Source organism: Polyodon spathula, chromosome 4, assembly GCF_017654505.1.
Source record: "Polyodon spathula isolate WHYD16114869_AA chromosome 4, ASM1765450v1, whole genome shotgun sequence".
Lineage (NCBI taxonomy): Eukaryota > Metazoa > Chordata > Actinopteri > Acipenseriformes > Polyodontidae > Polyodon > Polyodon spathula.
The window spans coordinates 34,654,840-34,678,987 of NC_054537.1; the positions used below are offsets into that span (position 1 = coordinate 34,654,840).

General features: G+C 39.3%; 1 protein-coding gene across 1 annotated transcript in view; it reads left to right on the top strand.

Moving 5' to 3' along the window:
• The window catches only part of LOC121314460 (piezo-type mechanosensitive ion channel component 2-like), a 211,410-nt gene that overhangs the window by 125,006 nt on the left and 62,256 nt on the right, over positions 1-24,148 (top strand). The window contains exons 6-7 of the mRNA XM_041247759.1: positions 12,070-12,322; positions 12,877-13,090. Of these exons, the coding sequence (XP_041103693.1) occupies positions 12,070-12,322; positions 12,877-13,090 (467 nt within the window). The remainder of the gene's footprint in view (positions 1-12,069; positions 12,323-12,876; positions 13,091-24,148) is intronic.

The window sequence follows — 24,148 nt, forward strand, 5'->3', positions numbered from 1 at the left end:
ATGGGGTGGCCAAACATGGCAAGGCCCTTTAGACCCTTGAGTCCTTCCGTCTCAGTTCTCAGCTGAGAACAGATACAATATACAGTACAGTACACAGACTGTGTGTTAAGCTTATAAAATGGTGGAGAACAAGATCTCAAGGTCACCACAGACTGTGTGTTGCCATGTTCTGACATGTTCTGCATGGATATGTGACCATTTTAATGAGTGCTGCCTTCAAATCTTCCAGGGATGTTGGGGATGGATAGCTGCATCAAAGTCTGTTCTCCAGAATGTCAGCAGTCATGAAAGATCTGTAGTTTGTGTATTCTTGCTTACAGAAGCTACCACTACAAATGGGCAAATGCATTTATCGTAATTTAAAAAAAAATACAGCCCTGTCTTTTTTTAGAAATGACAGCATCGTTCAAATTAAAATATTGTAATTTACTTTATAAATATATTTATAAATACTGTATACATACGTTTTGAAACACTTTATGGTTTTTCAGTTCGACAAACCAAACAGGCTTTATTTAAAACTCATCTCTTTTGTATGAACAGTGTCGTTGTTACTGTATTTCAAACATTCTATTGAACAAGGTCAGCTCCATGCTCCAGTTAATCAGCTCATGTTTAAAACTGTTCTCTCATTATCAAGTGCAATGAAAGTGAAGTACAAACAACTGTACATGATTAGAGCAGTATTCTTGAAATGTACTATTATGTCAACAGTTTAGTCATCGGGTATATAACTACACTCCCTTTTAATTAAACTTGTTTGTTGCATCTAAAATTATTTTGGTGTTTATTTCTCTCCATGATTGCTGCTGAACTTTCAATCTTAAATTGCAGTACTAATTGAATTAGTTTGCCTCTCTCTAAATAGTCAAACTGTGCAGGGTGTTGGTTCTGCCAACATGGTTTAGCTTCTGGAATCGGGGTCAGAAGAATGGGTGAAACCCAAACAATGCCTGCTTATGCTAACACAGCCAAATATGCTAAACACATTTAATTGATCAACTGTAACCCTGAGCACAAGTTAATAATGCTGATTAAACTCTGCTCATGCTTAGATTAAACCGAAAATGGCTCCAAGCACTGTTTTAATTGCTCTGATCTCAACTGGAACACTGTTCTTCTGTTTACGGTTCATCTCACAGACTGTTCTGCATCAATTACACCTAATAAAAAGTGAGTTCTGTGCCAGTCTGAATTAATAAACTTAAGGTCTGCTTGGCCAACACAGGTGTGTATGGATTAAACCCCACCCTGCAATGTAGTCTTGTGCCTTTTGATTAGAATCTGCCATTTGTGCTGAATTGTGTGGAGGTTTTGCAAACTCCTCTGGGGGGGATAGACATATTTTCATTTCTTGGCATCTATTGTACATAGTCACACATTCATATTATATCTTTAAGCTAATCGACATTAACTCTGAAAGTTTAATTAGTAGTATGGTTCATTTGCCATTTGTGTGGTTTTCTGTGGTGCTGTTATAAAAAAAATGTGTTTAGGTATTTTGGATGTTAATTATTGTAATTCAGACAGAGAGTGGATTTAAGAAACCTTTGCTGTGGATGTAGATCATTAAGCCTGCAATTGAAAGGGAATTGACTGGAACAAAGTACTGCATTTACGTAGACACTTGTGTATTTAATTCCTCCTTGCAATATCCTAGTACAACATATTGTACTGCTGAGGATGCACACAGCACTGTGCCCACACTTCATATTCCTTTTCAGCAATGCTGCCAGTAATAATCCAATTACATTCCACAGTTAGGCCACACATCTGGTGTGAATTATGATTGTTTTATTTTCATTGGCAGCAGTGTTAAAGTTACTTGGGCTTCTTTCTTACCTTTATACTAGTATCAGCTCTCCTAAGGGTCTGCCAGCTGGGCCAGGTGCCAACCAAGTTCTCCTGTTTTAAATATTCTGTTTCTCAATAAAAATGGTCTGCAGACGTGCTCTCTCCAAGTGTGCAGCCATTTAGGATTAGTAATGAGTTGGAGGGCAGCCTGATATCTGGCAGACCTTTCTACTTCATGACTCACAGCTAATTAAAACCACAGTCTTTGCTTATTCCTTGGACGCCATGAGTTCGCAAATAAATGAGTGGCTCTTTATTGTAATTATTCCTTAGATATTAATGATTAGTGTAATGTGCTAGATGCTTGTAGCTTTTCATGGGACACCCTTGAAAAAGCTGTCTCACTGCAGTGGCATCTGGTGCTTATTCAGTTGTAATAAAATTTAGTTTGTAAATTCTTTAGCACAAGGTATTGGGAGTTTGAAATGACAATCTTAATTACACTTGTATGTCATGATTATGTTTTTACATACATAGCCAAATGCTAATCAAAATGTGATGAAGTTTGGTTAGGACATTATTTAACACAAGTTATTGAGAGCATCAGAATATGGTGATATAAGAAGAGTCAGTCTGTCTTCTGGTATTACTGTTATTTATTTCGTAGCAGGGTGTGTGTCTCTAGCATTTGTAATAGGAGACCCATCCATGCTGTCGGCCCCGAATATGTAATCCTCTTCATTATTATAAAGTACTGTAGATGAACCCCAAACACATGAGGCAGAGCAGTGTCTTGCAAAGAGGCACTGGCAGATTTTTCACAGGGTTCTGTTGTTGCACATCATAACCAAGAATTCAGAATCTACTTTTCACTATGCAAAGGGTCATCTTGTGTACATCTGAGATAAAATGCTGCACATTAATGAAATTCTCTTTGGAAACAGTTTAAGGACATAGAATACTAGTTGTCAACGGCTAAAAATTTGATGCTTAAACTTTCCAATTGTTGCAGTCATAGGAAATTATTTAGGAAACAGATGAAGCTAAAAAACACTTTTGAAACAAAGCAGTATACATTTGGCAGTATGAAAAATAACTCATTATGATATATAACGCTCCCTTTTTCTTGAGTACTAATAAGTACCCAGATACAGTAGTTTCCTAGCATGACAAACTCTGCCAGCCAGATTAAAAAAAAAAAAATAAAGACTTTAGTTGAAACAGTATCTGCTGAATTTTATAGTATGGATTGAAATAGCCATGCAGAGTGCGGGCAAGCAGGTTAAAGATATTCAAACTTGTATTGGATGTTTGGCTATTGGCACTATTAGTGGTTCCAAAAATGTGCTGTTATTTTTTTTTGTAATTGAGCAAAATACTCCCCAAAATCAATCAATCAATTTATGTATATAGCGCATTTCATACAAAAACTATATCAAAGCGCTGTACTGGATGAAACAGAAGAAAATCCAAATGCAATTCATCTGTATAGAAATTAACAAAAACCGAGTTTACAATTCAGTTTAAAAGGCTAATATGAAAAACAAAGCCAGAATAAAATCAAAATATAAAACATTTGTATAGAGATTAAATAGAAACTGTTTAAAATTCAGTTTAAAAAAGCTAATCTAAAAAAGCAAGTTTTTCAATTTTGATGTAAAGTCATCAACTAATGTAGTACTTCTGATAGGAGGTGGCAATGCATTCCACAATCTGGGAGCACTGACTAAAAGCTCTCTCTCCCTTACTTTTTGTATACACTTGTGGGAGGCACAGAAGGCCTGCATCAGCTGATTTGAAATCACAAGAAGGTATATATGTGACTAGAAGCTCCTTTTATAATCTGGTGCCATACCTTTAAGTGTTTTTTTTAAGTCAGAAGTAACATTTTGAAATCAACTCTAAACTTCACTGGGAGCCAGTGCAGTGAAGCCAGCACAGGTGTTATATGATCTTTTTTATTCGTTCTGCTGATAAGCCTAGCAGCTGCATTCTGTATCAGCTGTAGGTGATTTATAGTGTGACCTGGAAACCCATCGAATAGAGCACTGCAGTAGTCAAGTCGGGAAGACATGAATTAGTTTCTCAGCATCAGACAATGACAGAAATTACCTAATATTAGCAATGTTTTGCAAATGGTAAAACTGTCAAATAAGACCCCTTGATTTTTCACTTTTTGGCCAAATTGCCCAGATCTATTTTTAGAGATTTTGTGGCTTCTAGTTGTTGTCGAGGACCCAATAACAGAACATCTGTCATATCAGAATTTAACTGTATGAAATGGTACTCAATATTTCTTCAAACCTAATGTTTGGGGTTTTTAAATGTGTAACACAAGTCGATTGTTTATTTAAGCATGTCATTTTGCAGCATAAGGAATATCTCCCGTAGGAAATAACATATGCTTACAGCTGCATAAAACCTGCCAAGAGTTCTCCTTGTGGGGCCATTATAAGTCCTGACAGTGGGTTAATTTGTGGGTTGTTAGAAGTCACATTATGAGTTCTGCTACATGTCAGAATAGTGTCACCATTTCATTAAACCCAAAGGTTGAACATTAATGTTGAGGGCTAATTCGCTATTACCAATATTATTATACACAAAATAATGCAGTTTTTCTATTTTTTTCTGTACACTTGTAATTCATTCAATTGTTTTCTGTAGTAGCTGCAATTTTCTCATTGAAACGTGTTGTATTCACACTCGTGTTGACAACTCACACAGAAATTATAACGTTTGTAATCATTTTGTTAATTGAATGAGGTCATCTGTTTGGATATAATTTACTTGTTGGCTAATACTATTTTACATTTATGTTTGTTTTACTTTCATAAACTTTCATTTTTTTCTGTAATTAAATCCTATGTACAGTGTGCAGTATATGTGTTTGCAGAGTTTAGTTTTCAGGATATGTCCAGTCTTAGAAACTCCCTATCCGGTATTTCTCTGCCTCTTTTTAGATGACCCGTTTGCTTTTCATGACTAGTCAACTAATCAAGCATGAAGGTGGCAAATTCCAATGAATATCGTTTTTGTTAAACATCTATCCCTTACAATAAGACACTTTAAATCACATTTTCACTTACAGTGTGGTGCTTTAAGTCATGTTTCCCAAGAGCCAGACTATTCATGTGATTAAATCAGCTGTTTTAGCAATCTCTAACTTCATGAGTTGATTGCTGCTTGTAACTTTTAAGGTGATCTTCAAAAGTAGCTTAATCAAGTTTAGAAGTCACTGTGAACTTTATCACTCAGAACCAAGCCAAGTTTCTAATCCTGTCAGGTTAGGTTGAAGGGTAACCATCTTGACTAGCTCCCTCCCATTAAGGGGAGGATTCAATTAATAAAATACTGCACACATTACCTCCCTGTTCTTTGGTAACAGCAAAATTTCCAGAAAGGTTTCATGTTTTCAAATCTAGTGCTTATAATGTTAACTTGAGTCCTCCTGTATCGGCGCTATATGGCGAGAGACCCATAGAAAAACAAATAGGCTAATAACAAATACTGTACAACTACTCCGTTGTTTTATCAGGGGTGTCCGGGTCCAGTATAAGTCCTCTATGCAAACCCACTTTTTCTCAAGCAGCTCATCATTTTCATTCATACTACAGACGGTAATTGCTTCTCATCAACTTCAGTTTCCAGTTAAAATTTCATGAGTCTTCCTCTCCTTTCTCAAATGTACAAACCTGCTGCATTGAAAGAATCTCATTCTCAACATAGGAGGCTTGTTGCTAGGGAGCTGACATCACTGCCCTGTGACTTGCTAGTGTATTGCTGGTGCCACAAGTGAACACCTCGTTGGATAAAATAAAAACAGCTTCAGCAAGCAGATATATAATTTTCTTTGTGTTATTGTGCAATGCGTGTGTACAGAGGCTCTCAAAAGTATTCACCCTTCTTGGACTTTTTCACATTTTATTGTGTTACAACATGGAATTAAAATGGATTTAATTAGGAGTTTTGCCACTGATCAACACAAAAAAGTCGATAATATCAAAGTGAAAAATAAAATCTACAAATTGTTCTAAATATTTTACAAATACAAAACAGAAAATAATTGATTGCATAGGTATTCACCCCCTTGAGTCAATATTTGGTAGAGGCACCTTCGGCAGCAATTACAGCCATGAGTCTATTTGGATAAGTCTCTACCAGCTTTGTACATCTGGACATTGCAATGTTTGCCCATTCTTCTTTGCAAAATTGCTCAAGCTCCGTCAAGTTGGATGGGGACCTTTGGTGAACAGCAATTTTCAACTTTTTCCACATATTCTCAATCGGATTGAGGTCTAGGTTTTGACTGGGCCACTCCAGGACATTGACCTTTTTATTTTTAATCCACTCCAGTGTGGCTTTGGCTGTATGATTGTCCTGCTGGAAGATGAATCTTCTCCCAAGTCCCAGGTCTCTTGCAGACTTCAGCAGGTTTTTCTCCAGGATTTCTGTGTACTTTCCTGCATCCATTTTGATGTGAGTTTTTTTCAACAATGGCTTTCTTTTTGCCACTCTCCCATAAAGGCCAGTTTTCTGAAGCACCCGGGCTATTGTTGCCGTATGCACAGTGTCTCCCAGCTCAGCCGGGAGGCCTCTTAGTGGCCTCCCTGACTAGTGCCCTTCTTGCCTGGATACTCAGTTTTTGAGGACGGCCTGTTCTAGACAGATTCACAATTGTGCCATATTCTCTCCATTTCTTAATAATGGACTTTATTGTGCTCCGGGGGATGTTCAGAGCCTTGGAAATGTTCTTATATCCTACCCCTGATTGGTGCTTTTGAAGAACCTTATTCCGGATTTGCTTTGAATGTTCCTTCGTCTTCATGATGTAGTTTTCGTTAGGAAATGTACTAACCAACTAAACGCATTTTAGCACCACCAAAATGCACTCTGTCACTCATTATCCATGCATTTTAAGGCGTGTCAAGCCTTAATTATATGCATGGACAAATTGTAGGTGGCGCTCATTTGGAAATGAAGTCTGTTATATTAAAATGAGATTCATGAAGCGGCAGAACAGCAGCGTCAGCCCTAAAAGGGTCCACAAATAAGACCGATTTCAGATTGATCTTATTTGGGTGCAAAGAAAAAGTCAGATAGCAGCTGATAAGAAAGAGTATTATGGCAGCAGTCATAGGGGCCAGGAAAATGCACGCTATTTTTAAGTGTGTCAAATCTACATTTATTTTAAAAGAAGAAAAAAAACACATTTTCTATTTACATTATATTCTACTTATATAAGTTGCCTAAAATGTGTTATCCTTGATAGTTCATCAAGAACATCACTCTAAAACTAAGGCTGAAACATTTTAACATTTAGCCTAGCTACTCGGTCAACTCTTCAAAAATATACATTGTTACTAGATTTGCTATTGAAACAATCTTTAAAACTGTAACAAACTTCTGCTGGAAACAAGATGGTCTGTGTTGACTGCAAAAAAAGTAACAAGCAGACAGAACAGATTTTTTAAAAACAACCTTGAAATGACATTCAGCTACATTTTCAACTTCTGTAAACCTTTTAAACTGGGCTCCACTTTAACAACAAACTCGAATATTGACGTGCTCCCTTAGAAATGCTTTTAAAACATTAATATACAAGTGGCAGCTGTGTTAAACTCCCCAAACTGTCGACAGCAATTATACTTAATCAATGTTATTATTTGACTACATGCACTAAATCTCTTCTTTATAAAATAAATAACATACTGGAATCAGTGATATGTCAAAATAAATTAATTTCAGAATAAATACACTCACCAGTTGTAATCACCGACATTATGTGGTCCAGCTATCTGCCAGCAATCAACCTACTGCCAGTAAATAGGAATCGGTCAAGGGTTTGCTGAAATTATTTTCAGTGATCTGGATACTAGTTATTATGCTATTGTTTGTTTGGCGTTTGGTTGCAATCAGTTACCTACTATAGATGAGTGTAGTCTTCACACAGTAAAATCCTATAGCATAACATAACATAACATAAGAGTGCAGGTACATCATTTGGACAAGTGCTGTACCAACCCATTGTAAACACAGTAAATAGACTCCTCATCCTATGTACTTGTGGTGGAAAGATGTATCTTTAACATGGAATATCCATGTTTATTTGTTCAACAGGGCGTTTTGGCAAATAGCGCAATACATCTTTAAGAACACAAAAAAACAAAACAAAAAAATAAATAAATAAATAAAAACTCCTTCAGGAGTGCTAAGTAAACGATACATTTCAGTTCATTTCAGCTAATCCAAAACAGCTGACAAAAATAATACACTGTACAAATACACATCTGCAAAACCTTTACTCAGGTCCATAAAGGCCCTCCCTGTGGCACAGCCAAACCAAGGTCTCTTGAACCTGCCCTTTTATACCTGTGATGGCGCCATCAATTACCCACAGCTGTCTCTAGTTAACAGATTGTCAGGACAATCAGTCCCTTGCGCTTGGCTGATGCGTTCTGGGAAATGTAGTTATTTAGCTGACTTTTAAATGGTAGAACTACCTTTCTTTTCCCTCTTGTTTGAATCCATTTACCTACAGGATACAGACTCTGCATCGTCCGAGGCCCTATATACCTTGCTTCTACCACTTTTCCACAAACTAACGGAAATGATAGTGTTTATATATATATATATATATATATATACTTTTATTCAATACAGATATTTCAGACATGTGGCAGAGCAAAGCTCTGCCTTTTTTTTAAATTGGCAGGGATGGGGTTAACTTCCCCTGCCTGCCTGGGTTTATTATGTTCAGGTGGCTGGGGTTGATTAGTTGATTAGGTTGATTAACGATCAATCAGCGCCCAGCCACCTGATATAAAAGGAGGCCTCTGCTTCTCATTTGGGAGAAGGGAGCTGAGGAAGCAGGTTGGTGTTTGTTTTGTGGTTTTTGAATTTTCTAAATCCAGTGAAGGCATTGCCCAGCCTGGAAACTTTATTTTTGTGAGTTTTATTTTTGCTTTATTTGTGTTTGAGTATCTGTTATTTTGCCCTTGTGCACTTTATTTTTGTTTATTTATAATAAAATAGTTATTTTTTTGAACTGCAGTCTGTCTCTGGGCCTCTATCCACTCGCCAGCCTGCCACATTTGGTGTCAGAAGTGGGATAGCGCCACCTAGAGGCTCAGAGCAGTATTTATTTTTTTTTTTTTGAGAAAAAAAAAAATGGGAAAGAAGAGCAAACAGTGGAAAAGGCAGGACAAGCAGCAGCTGAAGAAATGTAAGCTGCTGCAGCCACCGCTGGAGGACCCGGCCAGCCTCTTCCCCTGGTGTTCCTGGTGTGGGAAGGAGGACCATCGTTGGCGGTCCTGCCCAGACGTGCCACCGGCAAACTGGTGTGGCCGGTGTGAGGAGGACGGCCACAACTGGGCAGGATGCCCCTACAACCAGGCCCAGGAAGAGGTGCAGTGTTCACCCCGGGCATCAGGGGCCACCCCACTACCTCCAGCACCACCACCTTCACCACCGTCCCAGGAGATCTGGGACTGGTTGATGCACCATGAGGCAGACCTCGTCCACGATCTCCCCATAGTTATCAACACGCTGTGGCGTCGAGATGGGGAGAGGTGGGAACAGTGGGAGGAACAACACCACCCGGCCTCCTTCCCAGAGGTTGCCCTCATGGTGGTTAATTACCTGGCGGTAGACATGGGAGATCCACCGGTCACTCCAATAAAGAGAGGTGAGCCGCCTTCCCAAGAGCCAGAGAGGGGTGAGCCGCCTTCCCGAGAGCCAGAGAGGGGTGAGGAGCTGCCGTCGCTCCCAGAGCCAGAGAGGGGCGAGGAGCTGCCGTCGCTCCCAGAGCCAGAGAGGGGCGAGGAGCTGCCGTCGCTCCCAGAGCCAGAGAGGGGTGAGGAGCCGCCGTCGTCTCCCAGAGCCAGAGAGGGGTGAGGAGCCGCCGTCGTCCCCAGAGCCAGAGAGGGGTGAGGAGCTGCCGTCGCTCCCAGAGCCAGAGAGGGGTGAGGAGCCTCCGTCGCTCCCCAGAGCCAGAGAGGGGTGAGGAGCTGCCGTCGCTCCCAGAGCCAGAGAGGGGTGAGGAGCTGCCGTCGTTCCCAGAGCCAGAGAGGGGTGAGGAGCTGCCGTCGCTCCCAGAGCCAGAGAGGGGTGAGGAGCTGCCGTCGCTCCCAGAGCCAGAGAGGGGTGAGGAGCTGCCGTCGCTCCCAGAGCCAGAGAGGGGTGAGGAGCTGCCGTCGCTCCCAGAGCCAGAGAGGGGTGAGGAGCTGCCGTCGCTCCCAGAGCCAGAGAGGGAGGAGGAGCTGCCGTCGCTCCCAGAGCCAGAGAGGGGTGAGGAGCTGCCGTCGTTCCCAGAGCCAGAGAGGGGTGAGGAGCTGCCGTCGCTCCCAGAGCCAGAGAGGGGTGAGGAGCTGCCGTCGCTCCCAGAGCCAGAGAGGGGTGAGGAGCTGCCGTCGCTCCCAGAGCCAGAGAGGGAGGAGGATCTGCCGTCGCTCCCAGAGCCAGAGAGGGAGGAGGATCTGCCGTCGCTCCCAGAGCCAGAGAGGGAGGAGGATCTGCCGTCGCTCCCAGAGCCAGAGAGGGAGGAGGATCTGCCGTCGCTCCCAGAGCCAGAGAGGGAGGAGGATCTGCCGTCGCTCCCAGAGACAGAGAGGGAGGAGGATCTGCCGTCGCTCCCAGAGCCAGAGAGGGAGGAGGATCTGCCGTCGCTCCCAGAGCCAGAGAGGGAGGAGGATCTGCCGTCGCTCCCAGAGCCAGAGAGGGAGGAGGATCCGCCGTCGCTCCCAGAGCCAGAGAGGGAGGAGGATCCGCCGTCGCTCCCAGAGCCAGAGAGGGAGGAGGATCCGCCGTCGCTCCCAGAGCCAGAGAGGGAGGAGGAGCCGCCGTCGCTCCCAGAGCCAGAGAGGGGTGAGGAGCCGCCGTCACTCCCAGAGCCAGAGAGGGAGTGAGGAGCTGCCGTCGCTCCCAGAGCCAGAGAGGGAGGAGGAGCTGCCGTCGCTCCCAGAGCCAGAGAGGGAGGAGCCGCCGCCGCTCTCAGAGCCAGAGGGAGCCGGGCCGCCGCCGCCGCCGCCGCCACCAGAGGGAGCCGGGCCGCCGCCGCCGCCTCCGCCACCAGAGGGAGCCGGGCCGCCGCCGCCGCCTCCGCCACCAGAGGGAGCCGGGCCGCCGCCGCCGCCTCCGCCACCAGAGGGAGCCGCCGGCCGCCGCCTCCGCCACCAGAGGGAGCCGGGCCGCCGCCGCCGCCTCCGCCACCTCCGCCACCTCCGCCACCAGAGGGAGCCGGGCCGCCTCCGCCACCAGAGGGAGCCGGGCCGCCGCCGCCGCCTCCGCCACCAGAGGGAGCCGGGCCGCCGTCGCCGCCTCCGCCACCAGAGGGAGCCGGTCCGCCGTCGCCGCCTCCGCCACCAGAGGGAGCCGGGCCGCCGTCGCCGCCTCCGCCACCAGAGGGAGCCGGGCCGCCTCCGCCACCAGAGGGAGCCGGGCCGCCTCCGCCACCAGAGGGAGCCGGGCCGCCGTCGCCATGCTACCTTGGACATTCGGGGCCCCCTCAACCAAAGAAGGCTTGGGGGCTCCGACATCAACCCCGCCCACCACCACCCACCATAACAGCCCACCCAAGGGACATAATTGGACTCTTGGGGGGAGGAGGGTGGGGGGGGGGGGGAAGGGGGGAGTTGGCCGATTGCGGCCGGTGTACGTTGTACATGGGGGGAGGTGTGTGGCAGAGCAAAGCTCTGCCCTTTTTAAATTGGCAGGGATGGGGTTAACTTCCCCTGCCTGCCTGGGTTTATTATGTTCAGGTGGCTGGGGTTGATTAGTTGATTAGGTTGATTAACGATCAATCAGCGCCCAGCCACCTGATATAAAAGGAGGCCTCAGCTTCTCATTTGGGAGAAGGGAGCTGAGGAAGCAGGTTGGTGTTTTGTTTTGTGTGGTTTTTGAATTTTCTAAATCCAGTGAAGGCATTGCCCAGCCTGGAAACTTTATTTTTGTGAGTTTTATTTTTGCTTTATTTGTGTTTGAGTATCTGTTATTTTGCCCTTGTGCACTTTATTTTTGTTTATTTATAATAAAATAGTTATTTTTTTGAACTGCAGTCTGTCTCTGGGCCTCTATCCACTCGCCAGCCTGCCACAAGACATTTAGTGTGTCTTGACAAATACTTGACCAATTGAGAATTATGTTTTTGGATATGAGAGCAACCTAACAAAGACGATCCTGCACATTGGAATAGTAACGTTAATGTCTACAAGTTTAACATCCAAATCATGTTGAAGGTGCCTTAGTGAATTTTAATGTGCCATATTTTATTCTCAACAGGATGAGGAGAAGCTTGAGATGGAGGACGAGGTGATGTTCGATGAAGGTGAATGTGAAATTGAAGAGGAGCAGCTGGAAGAAGGAGAAGAGGAGGAGGAGGAGGAGGAGGAGGAGGAGGGGGGGGAGGAAGAAAGCACAAAACTTAAAATACTGCGCAGAGTAGCAGGAGTGGCGTCAAAATTAAAAGAAGCTATTGGCAATATTATAACTACTGCTGGAAAAGTAGTTGTAACAATACTACTTGGTTTGACAGGTTGGTATCTGGTGCAGATACATTACGTATTTCTTTACATTCAAAGTTTTAAATAATCTGTTAATGGAAATGTATTTGATGTAAAAACACACACAGCACTGTTTTTCAAAGATATTATTCTTTAATCTCAAGCACTGTTACATAGTAGTTATGCAGTTAAAAATATAGACAATTCTCTCTTTCTCCTTGGGTTAACCACATGCCTTATCCTTGCTAACAGTAGGCATTTGAAGAAAGTAAAATAACCTGGCTCTGTAAAAAATAAAAAAAGCAGTTGAAGATCGTTTGTGGATGGGCGCTGCAGTCACGAACATGCTGCTTAGAAAAGGAAATAAATATTTTTGATATTGGTCATCATTTTCTTAGCCAATTTGACCTAAACTTAGATAACCCTTTTCAGTTTGTTATGCCAGCATATTTCCTTTGATCTTTCCACATCAAGTACCAAACGTAAATGCAGTGTCACTCTTCCATAGCTTTTTAAATTTGTATTATTCTTCTGAAAAGATAGATGAAAAAATATCTCAATACCTGTTTTTCTTTATTTTTTACAGGTATTATGTTACCTTCTCTGACCTCAGCTGTATATTTCTTCACATTTTTGGGGCTGTGTACTTGGTGGTCCCTTTGTCGAACGTTTGATCCGCTGATATTCAGCTGCCTATGTGTATTAATGGCCATATTCAGTGCAGGGCACTTGATTGGGCTTTATTTGTATCAGTTTCAGTTCTTTCAGGAGTTTGTTCCACCAAAAGACTTCTATGCAAGGTAAGGATTTTCTATTAAATGTATTATTTAAATTCTTCACTAAAAATCTATTTCATTCAGACAGCCAGAGGGGCAGAGTAAGTGTTACACAGGGGTGTGCTGATACTTATACTTGTAATTTCCTGTAATATTCATTGTTAGTTCAAGGCCTTGGTATGGTAGTAAAAATGTCAGCGCCTCAATTGTAAAAATGAGGGAAGGACATCTTTTTTTGGTTTGAAATCAACACATTAATGAATGTATTTATTTAATACCTGCTGCCAAATACATAAAGGCAATTATGATTATGAGTATGAGTATCAGCACACCCCTAGTGTTAAACTTTTATAAATTATAAATCTTATAAATTCCTTTTGGTAAGAGCACTTTGTTTCTTGTTTAAGCTTGTATGAAGGGTTTTTGTGCTGCAGTGGTTTAGGAATTTGCAAACAGGTTTATCATTTCTTCAGGGATCAATATTCTTAGCAGTCCAGAAGCCTGTGGCTAACAAAATATTGTCTGGCCAGAACTAATATATACATATTTTTGGCAGTGAATTGCATTTCTAAGTCTGGGACTCAGAGAAGCACAAATCTTTAAATGCCTCAAACACAAGATTACTGTTCAGTATTCATAGTTTATTGAAATTAAAGGTCTCAAGTCCATACAATGGCTTGATTATCAAAAATACTGTATAAAACACTATGAATATCAGATACTAAGAATAACAAATACTCGTCTTGGCACCATTTAAAATGTTAAGCCACATTTTTCACATTTATCAGTCAGAGCACTCGGCTCAAATATTTAAAGTAACTGAGCTGAAATATTTTCAGATATTTTACATCCATAACTATAAAACTTTTAATGACAAGATATGTAGTGATACTAAGAGAAACTAGGTTGAGAATGTTGCTTTTAGCATGAGTGCATTACAAATGTAGTAATACACCTTGATGCAAAATCTAATGCTGACATAAAGGGGCTGATGTAAGGATAGGCATAGTTAGGGCTGGATTAACACATCACTGGGACCCCTTCCTCTGAATAAACAGCCACACACACATATACGTACAAACATGCATACACACACACACACACACACACACACACACACACACACACACACACCTCTATACACTATAACCTTTATAACTAGCACTAGACCCTTTTACCACAGGTAGAATTCTCAGTTTGAAGTTATTTTGAACGACTGAATGAACCTGACAGAAAATTAAACTGTAGGGGATGTGCTAAATATGTTTCAAAATAAACCCGGAAAAACTGAAGGATGGCTTTTGACTTGCTTCATTAAAGAAAATGCCATTTTCTCATGAGCAGAGAAATTGCCAATGTTTTGGCATACAAGTTCAAGTGTTACATATGATAGATTTCTGAACCCTATAAAATTCTGTACCCTTGATGATTTCATGCCGTCACAGCTGCATTTTTTTCAAAGATCGCTGGACGTGAACGCTTGATGTTTCTGAACAGTATTTACATGTAATAGAATGAAAATGTGTTTTAAAAGAAAAAAAGTTGTATAAGGTTTCTTTAATCAAGGGTTTTGTGTATTGAGCAATGCAGGAGGCTAGATGTGCTATATATCAAGAAAATCAGTGGTGTTAAATGTGCTATTTTTTTTGTCACAGAATTAGTTTTGTCTTGTTTACAATATTTGTAACAAGCTGCAGCAGAACTCAGTGGAGAACACAACGGGGCTCAGGCACAGAAATATTGGTCAAGCACGTCCTGCGATCATTTAAAAACTGCAACTACACAAGCATGGAATAATGTGGAGATACAGAATTCTGTGGGGTAATGTTACAGAAACCTGCATAACACCTGTCAGAACAATCTGATTTTGAGATACATGCCTCAGTTTGAATGCCGTGAGTGAAGTTTTTCCAGACAAATCTGTATATGTAAAAAAAAAACAAAAAAAAAACACGTAGGTGTTTTGGGCCCCACCTTGAGTTCGGGCCCTAGGCACATGCTTAGTTAGCCTATGCGTTAATCTGGCCCTGGGTGTAGTGCAAACAATTGCTTCTGCAAAATCCAAAGCCTATGAGTTGCATAGTATAGCTTTATCCGCAACTGTCTTTACGCTAATTAACAAAAAAAAAATAGCTGCAGCATATTATATCCATTTAACTGATATTTTTCCATATCACTATAATTATATTTTAATTCTAGTAGTTTTAATGTGTTTAGCTACTGTCCAGTATGGTGGTTAGTGATATTTGTTGTTGGGTTGCTCTGATCTTGGTTGACACAAACTCTAAAGAAAAATATCTCTAAAAAAAAGCTAGAGAAATGTTTATGACACACAGGTCTCTCAAGTCGTGGGTTTATAGTGTGGTGATAAATGAGACAAGCTGTACCTGGGGGCTAATCCGAAAATCAGATAATCAAGGAAGACTGAAAGAAATGTGAAACTTTAACAGTGTGGCAAATCTTAACCACTTTGCTTTTGTTCATCCATCTCTTGCTTGATATGGTTAAAATTAAAACGGTAATAACACTGTTGAGAAAGTGAGTGTGGAAATGTTATGCAAATGATGATGTTGTTTTAGGTGTCCATTTTCCTGCTTATAAACATATCTTCACACAGAGTGGTGCATACTGTACTGTTGTAGTTTACGTATGTATGGGCTCACAAAATTCAAGTCACCCTTCTAATTAGGAGGGTATATCTGTAGGCAACTTTTCCACAGCCCAGTGCTGAGTTGCATGGTATAGTACACTGAACCACAGTTCCCCTAGCAAGAGCTATGCAGTATTAACATTTCCCTTTTTCTATCACAGTTGTCCCTTTGTTTGGTTTGACATAACCCTACATTCATTCTTTTTTTATATCTGAACCTGTGGCAATGGAGGTGGCATTTGTTTTATAGTCTTTAAAATGAAAATTGTAGACATTTTCAAATAGTTTAATCCATTTTCAGACAGCTTACACCAGTAATAACATACAAAAAAAACAACTGTACCCTAAACTTCTCATTGTAGATTCTCCCATAGCTACTGTAATGGATCTAGCAGCTGAGCTACTAGCACTGATACCAGCATAAGACACTTACTTACCTCTTGATGCAGCGCTTGCTCTTTAGTTGAATGGTATGGTGTTTGTCTTTTAACCATACAGTTTGTGGTTCGTGTCCAGCCCATTCAATTCAGTCAGCTGGGATTCCAAGTAATTACACTAGAAATGCTCCAGCAACATCCACACATACACCTAATCCTAGCCTTAAATCTTCATTTTAACAAATACCTGATAAACCTTATCATAACCTTTAAGTCCCTAAAATTGCTAAATTTAGAATTATATGTATACACCATTTCACTTAAAATGTTTTTAGAAAATGAGTTGCAAATATATATATATATATATATATATATATATATATATATATATATATATATATATATATATATATATATATATATATATATATATATAGTATATATAATATAGTATATATATATAGTATATATATATAATATATATTATATCATACATAATAGTTTACAGGGAGGCATATTGCTTTGAATGAAATGCAGACAGCTGCTCCTGAATACAGTACTTAATATAGATACATTATTATGGGGGGTATTTTTCAATAAGTAGGTTCTGTAAAATGTGCAACTTTTTTTTCATTGTTCTAGTCAGCCAAGCCCAACAATTCAACATAAAACAAAAAACCTATAAGTGTATCCTCCCTGTTAAAACTCCACCAGAGCAGCTGTGACTGTGCTTTGTCAATATGAGTCATTCTCATCATACATTTTTTTTTTTTTTTTATGACAGTTACATACAACTGCTCATGTAGTCTTTCAGTTTTAACAACTGATTATTTGTGACATATAATAGTGATACACATGTTTTTTTTTAGTGTTTAATAATTATGTGCTTTATGGTGTTAACATGTTAAAGGTCTCTGCTTTGGTGGAATAAACTATAATGCTGATGCGTATTTATTTAAAGAAACAACACAAAAAGCACAATGACTCTAGAAACGTCGCGTCGTTGAATTTCTAAGATCCCATTGATGTCACCAGCCTTTCTCTTTTAGGAGCCTGTCTTCAGCACATCCCATGTGGGGCAATTATGTCTATTTACACTCACACTGCTGAAAAAGAATACTTCATTGCATTTTACATTATTAAAAGTAGGCAGTTGTCCAAATATGCAATAGACTGCTGGACTTCATTCTTAACTGAATGCAAAAGTAACAACTCTCTGAGCCACGGGGGAACCCACAGTCTGGATGAAACTTACTTAGTATCGAATCCCAGTCGTGCTGAGTTACTGTTCTTGGCTGAGGGTCCACAGGACTGCATTGGCCTGTGCAGTGCTGCATCTTAGGGAAAGAAATCGACTGGGAAGAGTTTGCATCGCTGTGCTACAGCAACCACCTCCATGGTCCGGTGCGCTTAGTAACACAGGCTGTAGGTTCAACATGGTTCAAAAGTGAAGCAATTAAGAAGGCAAACATAAGGTTGGATAGTCACAATAATGTAAAGTGCAAATCAAAGGCGGTTTTGATAAGGTTGTATAAAGCACCAGGGGAGCACACTTTGGGTACTGTATTCAGTTCTGGTTACAGCATTAAGGAAAAGGGCATTGTGCCCTTGGAGAGAGTCCATATATAAGCATATATATATATATATATATATATATATATATATATATATATATATATATATATATATATAATTCATATATCTATAGAATATATCTATATATATGTGTGGTGTGTGTTGTTGGTCTTATATATATATATATATATATATATATATATATATATACTATATATATACATATATGATAGATAATACTATTACACCTTTCCTGTAACTTGACAATTTTTATAAGATAACTTATTTAGCACATAACAAAAAAAAAAAAAAAACATAACTGTATCGTCCCTATTCAAACCCACCTAAAGAGTAGCTGTGAAGTAAACTTTAGGCTATCTAATGGTTACCAACCATCACAGAACATACTATGCTGCTTAATAATGATGCAGTATAACGAGTACAAATATATTTGTGAACATGTTTGGTACTGGTTCACTAGGTGTTTATTCAGGATTAGAAAATAGGGCTAAAATACTGCAAATGTCAGGAATGACGTTTTCTGCGGGGGTGGCAGTTAAAAATGAGTCCTAGCTAGGGAGCCCTGTGTGCTGCAATAGGAGGACACTGCTTGTTTATACACTCTTCTTTGACAGGGTTCCCTCATTTTATTCATCACAAATTAAACACTGCCATTAATTTGGTTTCTTTCAGTACCAAAGCCGTTTGTTCTTTCCACCCTCTCCAGGGATCCTAGTGCTTCCTATTGTTGCTTAACTGGGGTTGTATCTGTTTTTTGTTTGTTTTTCAAACAAAATTATGTGTGCTATTCTCCCATCTTTAAAAGTATACTCATCTGGCAGTTGTTATTTGTTACAATTGAATACTTGAGTTTTCTGTTGTAAGACCATTGTGTATGCAGGTTTTATAAAGCATCTGTTTCAGACATACACCTGGCCTTTAAGCTGCTGTTGAGTGATTGTGTTGAAGTGCTGATTTTGTTATTGCATTCCCTGCCTTTGACTGCAATGATGCAGATAGTCTGTTGCCCTAAGTTATAGCTGAGATCTACCAGGTGCAGGAAAAAAGCTAGTGGATAAACAAGCTACAATAACCAATGACACACATTTGTTTGTTTGTTTGTTTTTCTTTAGGAAAAGTTACATTTAAATAATTTTAGACATCACTGAAATAATAAATCAACAAAACGCATTGTGTATGACAAAAAAAAAAAACCCAAAAACCAAAAAAAAACCATTATACGAGCTTGCACAGAACTCCATAGCCCAGAGTGGCTCTGGAGGACTCAAAGTGAGCTTGTTGAACCCAAAAGACAAACGAAATACCAAGATTATATATGAATTTAAGTGTCATCAAGTGCCATAAAAAAAACTCACAAGTTGAAATTTTGTGATCAGGGACAAAAATTGAAGTAACTAATACACTGTTACCCTGAGAACAATTTAGACCAGAATCAGGATTGCCAGGAATTACCCCTGAAACCTCTCTTGAGTTTCTGTGTTGTGTTGCTTAGATTGGGGGAAGATCAGGAAATTATCTAAAATGATTTACACGTATGAGAGGTAGTCATTTTGGTGTAAGATTTGCTGATTTGTAATTTTTTCGTATAACAACGTTTGATCCTAAAAATGAACACTACCCCTGCATTCCCTTGTGTAATTCCACATTTACATTTTTTGATGTTTCTGAAACTACCTTGAAGTTGTTACCATATATTTTGGGCCTTTATTTTCAGTGTTTGTGTGAATAGGCCCCCTCCCTGTACATTATGCAAAATTGTAATACTCTTATTACTATTACTAATATATGGAGTGTACCGTAAAAAAACGATGTATAAGTCGTCCCCGTGTATAAGTCGCCCCCCCCCCCCCCCCCCCCCTTTTGAGACAACAATTTCAGGAAAAAGTCTATAGGTCACTGTGGCAAAGTGCCCGCCCCGGTGTGTATTTTGTGTTGTATGTTGTGTGTTAATGTTGGTGTATAGTCATTGGTACATGGGATATAAACGGGTCTGTGTAACATGAGTGTTTAAAATGTATATTTGTATTTAGGCATGAGGATTGCACAGCACTTCACGTGCAAGTAAAAAGTAATAACACCTTGTAACAATTTTTTTTTTTTTTTTGTTCCTGGGTAGTAAGTGTTATTTCCTAATTGCTTATGCCTCAAAAGTATGGAAAATGGCTACATTTACAGTATAATCGTAAATCTCAAAAAACTACTCACTTCTAAATCTTTTGTAGTCATTTTTATATTACTTTAGTATAAATACATGTTAATTTGGATTCATATGTTGTTTTTTTCTGACTTTGTGAACGAAAAGACACAAATTCACCCGTTTTCTCGTTGGAAATAGTGATATTTTGAAATTTACCTGTCCTGGTCACAAAAGCAGTTTGTGGGGAATAATAGCCATTTTCTATACTTTTGAGGCATAAGCAATTAGGAAATAACACTTACTACCCAGGAACAAAAATTGTGTTACATAGTGTAATATATGATCACAGGGAATTGCACTATTAATTCACGTGCAGTTGTACCTCGACTCCAACTGAATGATTGATTAGCAATTGAGTCTCGGTACAGCTGCATAAAAGCTGCATGTTTTCACTCACTCGGGGTTGTGTGTTCTGTGAGTGGAGAATGGGATTGGAGACAGAGGTAGTAATAATAATAATAATAATAATAATAATAATAATAATATAAGTAAAATATCTGCTCACCGTGTTTGTCTGTGTAGTCTGTTTTGTTTGTCTCGTTTGTTTTGGCGAATGTGCCATGTCCTGTGTTTTTTGTTTAATTCATTAAATGCTGAGCGCAAGCAAGTACTCAGCTCCACACTACTCCACCTCTCTGTCATTTATTTCCTGGTTCATGTTTCTGGTCCGACGTCCCCCACTCCGGTCGTCTTTGTGACAGTCATACTGGTGTAACCCCTCCCCTTTTAGACCCCCTAAAATACCTGGAAAATAGACTTATACAAAGGTTTTTACAGTAGTTCCGAAACACATTATTTTGCCTCATATCTATAATTTATCTCTAAAACAAAAGAAGTTTAAACATAATGTTTGTCATAGATGATGGCCCAAGTCCATCATTAGTGTAATGAAGCTGGGCAACCAGACATGGAATTCAATTCTACTGGTAAGATTAGGCCATCAGCTGTGCCATTACTTAGAGATGAGAGTTGGCAACACTGCAATTTAAAGTTTTATTAAATACATTACAAAACTATTTTAATACATTTTCCCAATTGTTTGGTGCAGATTTTGCAATTCAGTAGTTGGAAAATTGAAGAAATTGAGTTGTCGTATGGACAACTTGTAGTTAAGCTTTTACTTGTGCTTTATAGTGTTATGTAGTTAAGAAGCATGCCTGTGCTTTATTATAAAACCTGCAAAACAAATACACTACACTATCTGCCTTTATAGAGGAGGGTAATAATGATTAATCATGAAGTATAGACAGTGAATATGGAATGGTGGTGGGGCATTTTAGTGAACACCATAATTCTAGATTTTAAAGAAATAAAAGCCTTTTGTTCAAATTGCTTTTGTAAAGAGATCCATTCATCCTATACCAACAGTTATTCTTAATAGCTAACCTGGGCATTGTTTGTACAGTTGTGTATACAGTTGCACTCAACTGTTTTTGTTTGAGGTCAAAACTCAATTTAAAAGTAAGAGTCGAGCAAAAGCTTAATGAATTCAGCCCACTGTGTGTTAATTTGTTTAGCAAAACGCATACTGTGGGCTGACCTACAGTAATGGGAAACCTAAAACACTGAATGGATCGTGATGACAGTAGTGTTAGCTCTGTGATATAAAGGAGCCAAAGGATGCTGGAACATTAAGGTTCTTAACAAAAGCTTGTGTGATATCCCTGTACAGTATAATGCCATGTCAAAGCCTTCTTGACTGATCTTAACTGCAAAAAGTCGCAAATTAGAACAATGTAGATTGTCAGTAATGAAGTGTGTTTGAAATATTGATCATCTGTAAGTGTTGTACAGTATGGAATCTTTACACTAGAGCACAGACATATATATATATATATATATATATATATATATATATATATATATATATATATATATATATATATATATATATATATATATATATATACAATGGCTATACTATAGCAAATATATATGTCTTGGGTTCGTTTACCCAGACAAAACACTTACAGCAAATACAGCAGCTTGGATGACTTGGGTTCGTTTTGCCCTTTTATAATACAGCCCAAACACAGCAAAGTGGTTTTAAAGTGCTGACGCGCTATTTTTAATAAACAAACACAGCTCTAATCGGTACTAACTACAGACAAATAACGCTAGACTACTACCAGACAGCTAAGCTGTTTACCGGCTAAAAACAACAAAACGCACACAGTTTCGCAAAGTATACACCAAAGCCTTTACACCATACCTTTGACTTTTACAACACACAGTCGGGCTCTTCACACAGCAGCTCGGGGTAGACTGGCTGCCTTCTTTAAGTAGCCTGCACCTGCATCTAATTTACAATTTACCAGGTGCGGGCGATAACTAACAATTAACAAAACGTGGATACACACATCACTTTGGCAGGGAGGATTTTAGCTCCCTCTGCCTGGTTACAAATAGATATATAGATATAATATATATATATATATATATATATATATATATATATATAATAGATATATATATATATATATATATTATTGTTCTACCCTTCTAGTATCTTTTTCTAATTATATAACCTATTCTAAAAGTTATATTATCAATATATATAGAAATAAAAAGTCACCCTCAGTCATATCTTTTAATTCTAACTTGTTGAGAAAATTATAATTCAATTATAAAGTAAGTATAATTGTCCCTTTGAGAGCAGATGCAGGGCTATATTTTGCTTCAGTATTTATCTCAGCTCAGAACAAGTACCTCCTGAGTTTAAATCAACAAGCATGTACTGAGGGACATTACCCAGTGACTGTAAATCACATCATGCATTCTCCACTCCACAATACCTAATTCATTTTTTATGTGTAATCGACTAAATAAAGCCTGGTTAATCACATACTCAAGAGTCCACTGAGATTTTCTCTCCCTCTTAGGAGCGTGCTCGGAATGCACAACTGCAGATTCCTGCACCCCCCCCCCCCCCCCCCCCACACACACACCTTAGATGTCTTTTCCGACATGATAGATTTCTAACTTGTGGCATTTTTTCTAATATAGTTTTTTTTAATATAAACTGTGCAGTACTATTGTATGAAAATAAATGCAAGGTCCTCATACAACAATAAATTGCTCTGCATAACAATTTATTCCAAAATGGAAGAACCATAGGTGACTGATTAAAAGTGGTTGCTGTATAGTGATCCTGTGACAGAAGACTATTTTGTTTTTGAGAATAAATTCTGCTGCCACAAAAGATCAGTCAAATGTATTATTATTATTACTGTTATTATTTATTTATTTATTTGTTTGTTTATTTATTTTTAAATGGGGCAATGTTCCAGTTCGATTACAATGTAACAATAACCTAAATCATAAACTGGTATTAGTGACAGTCTCTTTTTGCATGTCATTCCTTTAGAAACCATAGAACAAAAGAAAACAGGATGTCCATAGCAGAATAATAACTTGTCAAATTAAAACTAATCATTTGTCATTCAGACTGGCGTTTTTGAATTATATTTGCTAATGGAGTGTACACTTATAATGACGGAGCACCTTGCAGCAAAAAGTCTTTGAATGAATACTTACAATTGCAAAGTAACAATATTTAAACAGTATGGATTTTCAAAGCTATTATGGTTTTCTTTGGTGTTATTCAAAACCCCAGGTCGGGCAATAATGCCCGCTAATAGGGCTATTAGGCAGACGGTTGTACCTGTTACAGTTAAGCCTGGATAGTGCTTACAGCGTTCTTTTTTTTAAATCGTGCTGGGACCACTGGGGATTGCAAGTCAATCTACTAACGCACTGTTTCAAGGTTCAGTGCAACAGATCCAGATGCGCAGCGGAAGGGACTCTTGATGGCATTAAAGACAGTGACTCAAATCCTATTGCAGTAAATGCTCAATTTAACAGAGGTGTCTGGTAAACCACATTACTTTAATTGTATTCAATCTGAGTTGCCAGCACTTCCTTTTTTATGAAAGCTTCATGATAGTTCTTTGGGTCTTGAAGTCCCATCGTATTTTCACATAATAATAATCTAATAGTGTAAATGGCATTTAATTTCGCTGTTTGGGTTGCTGTCTGAGCACATGTTAAGTTGTTAAAACAAGGGAAAGGTTGAAAGAATATAATCCTGCTAAAGTCAGGGCCTTGTATACTATACTACTGTAGACACAGTAGAATGGTGTACTTTGCACCTTGTATGTAACAGATAATGTGGAATACTCTAACATGGTTGTAGTTCATGCATTGTATAAAACAAAACGGAAATATAACACACAGGAATTCTACTAAAATGGGCCAAATAT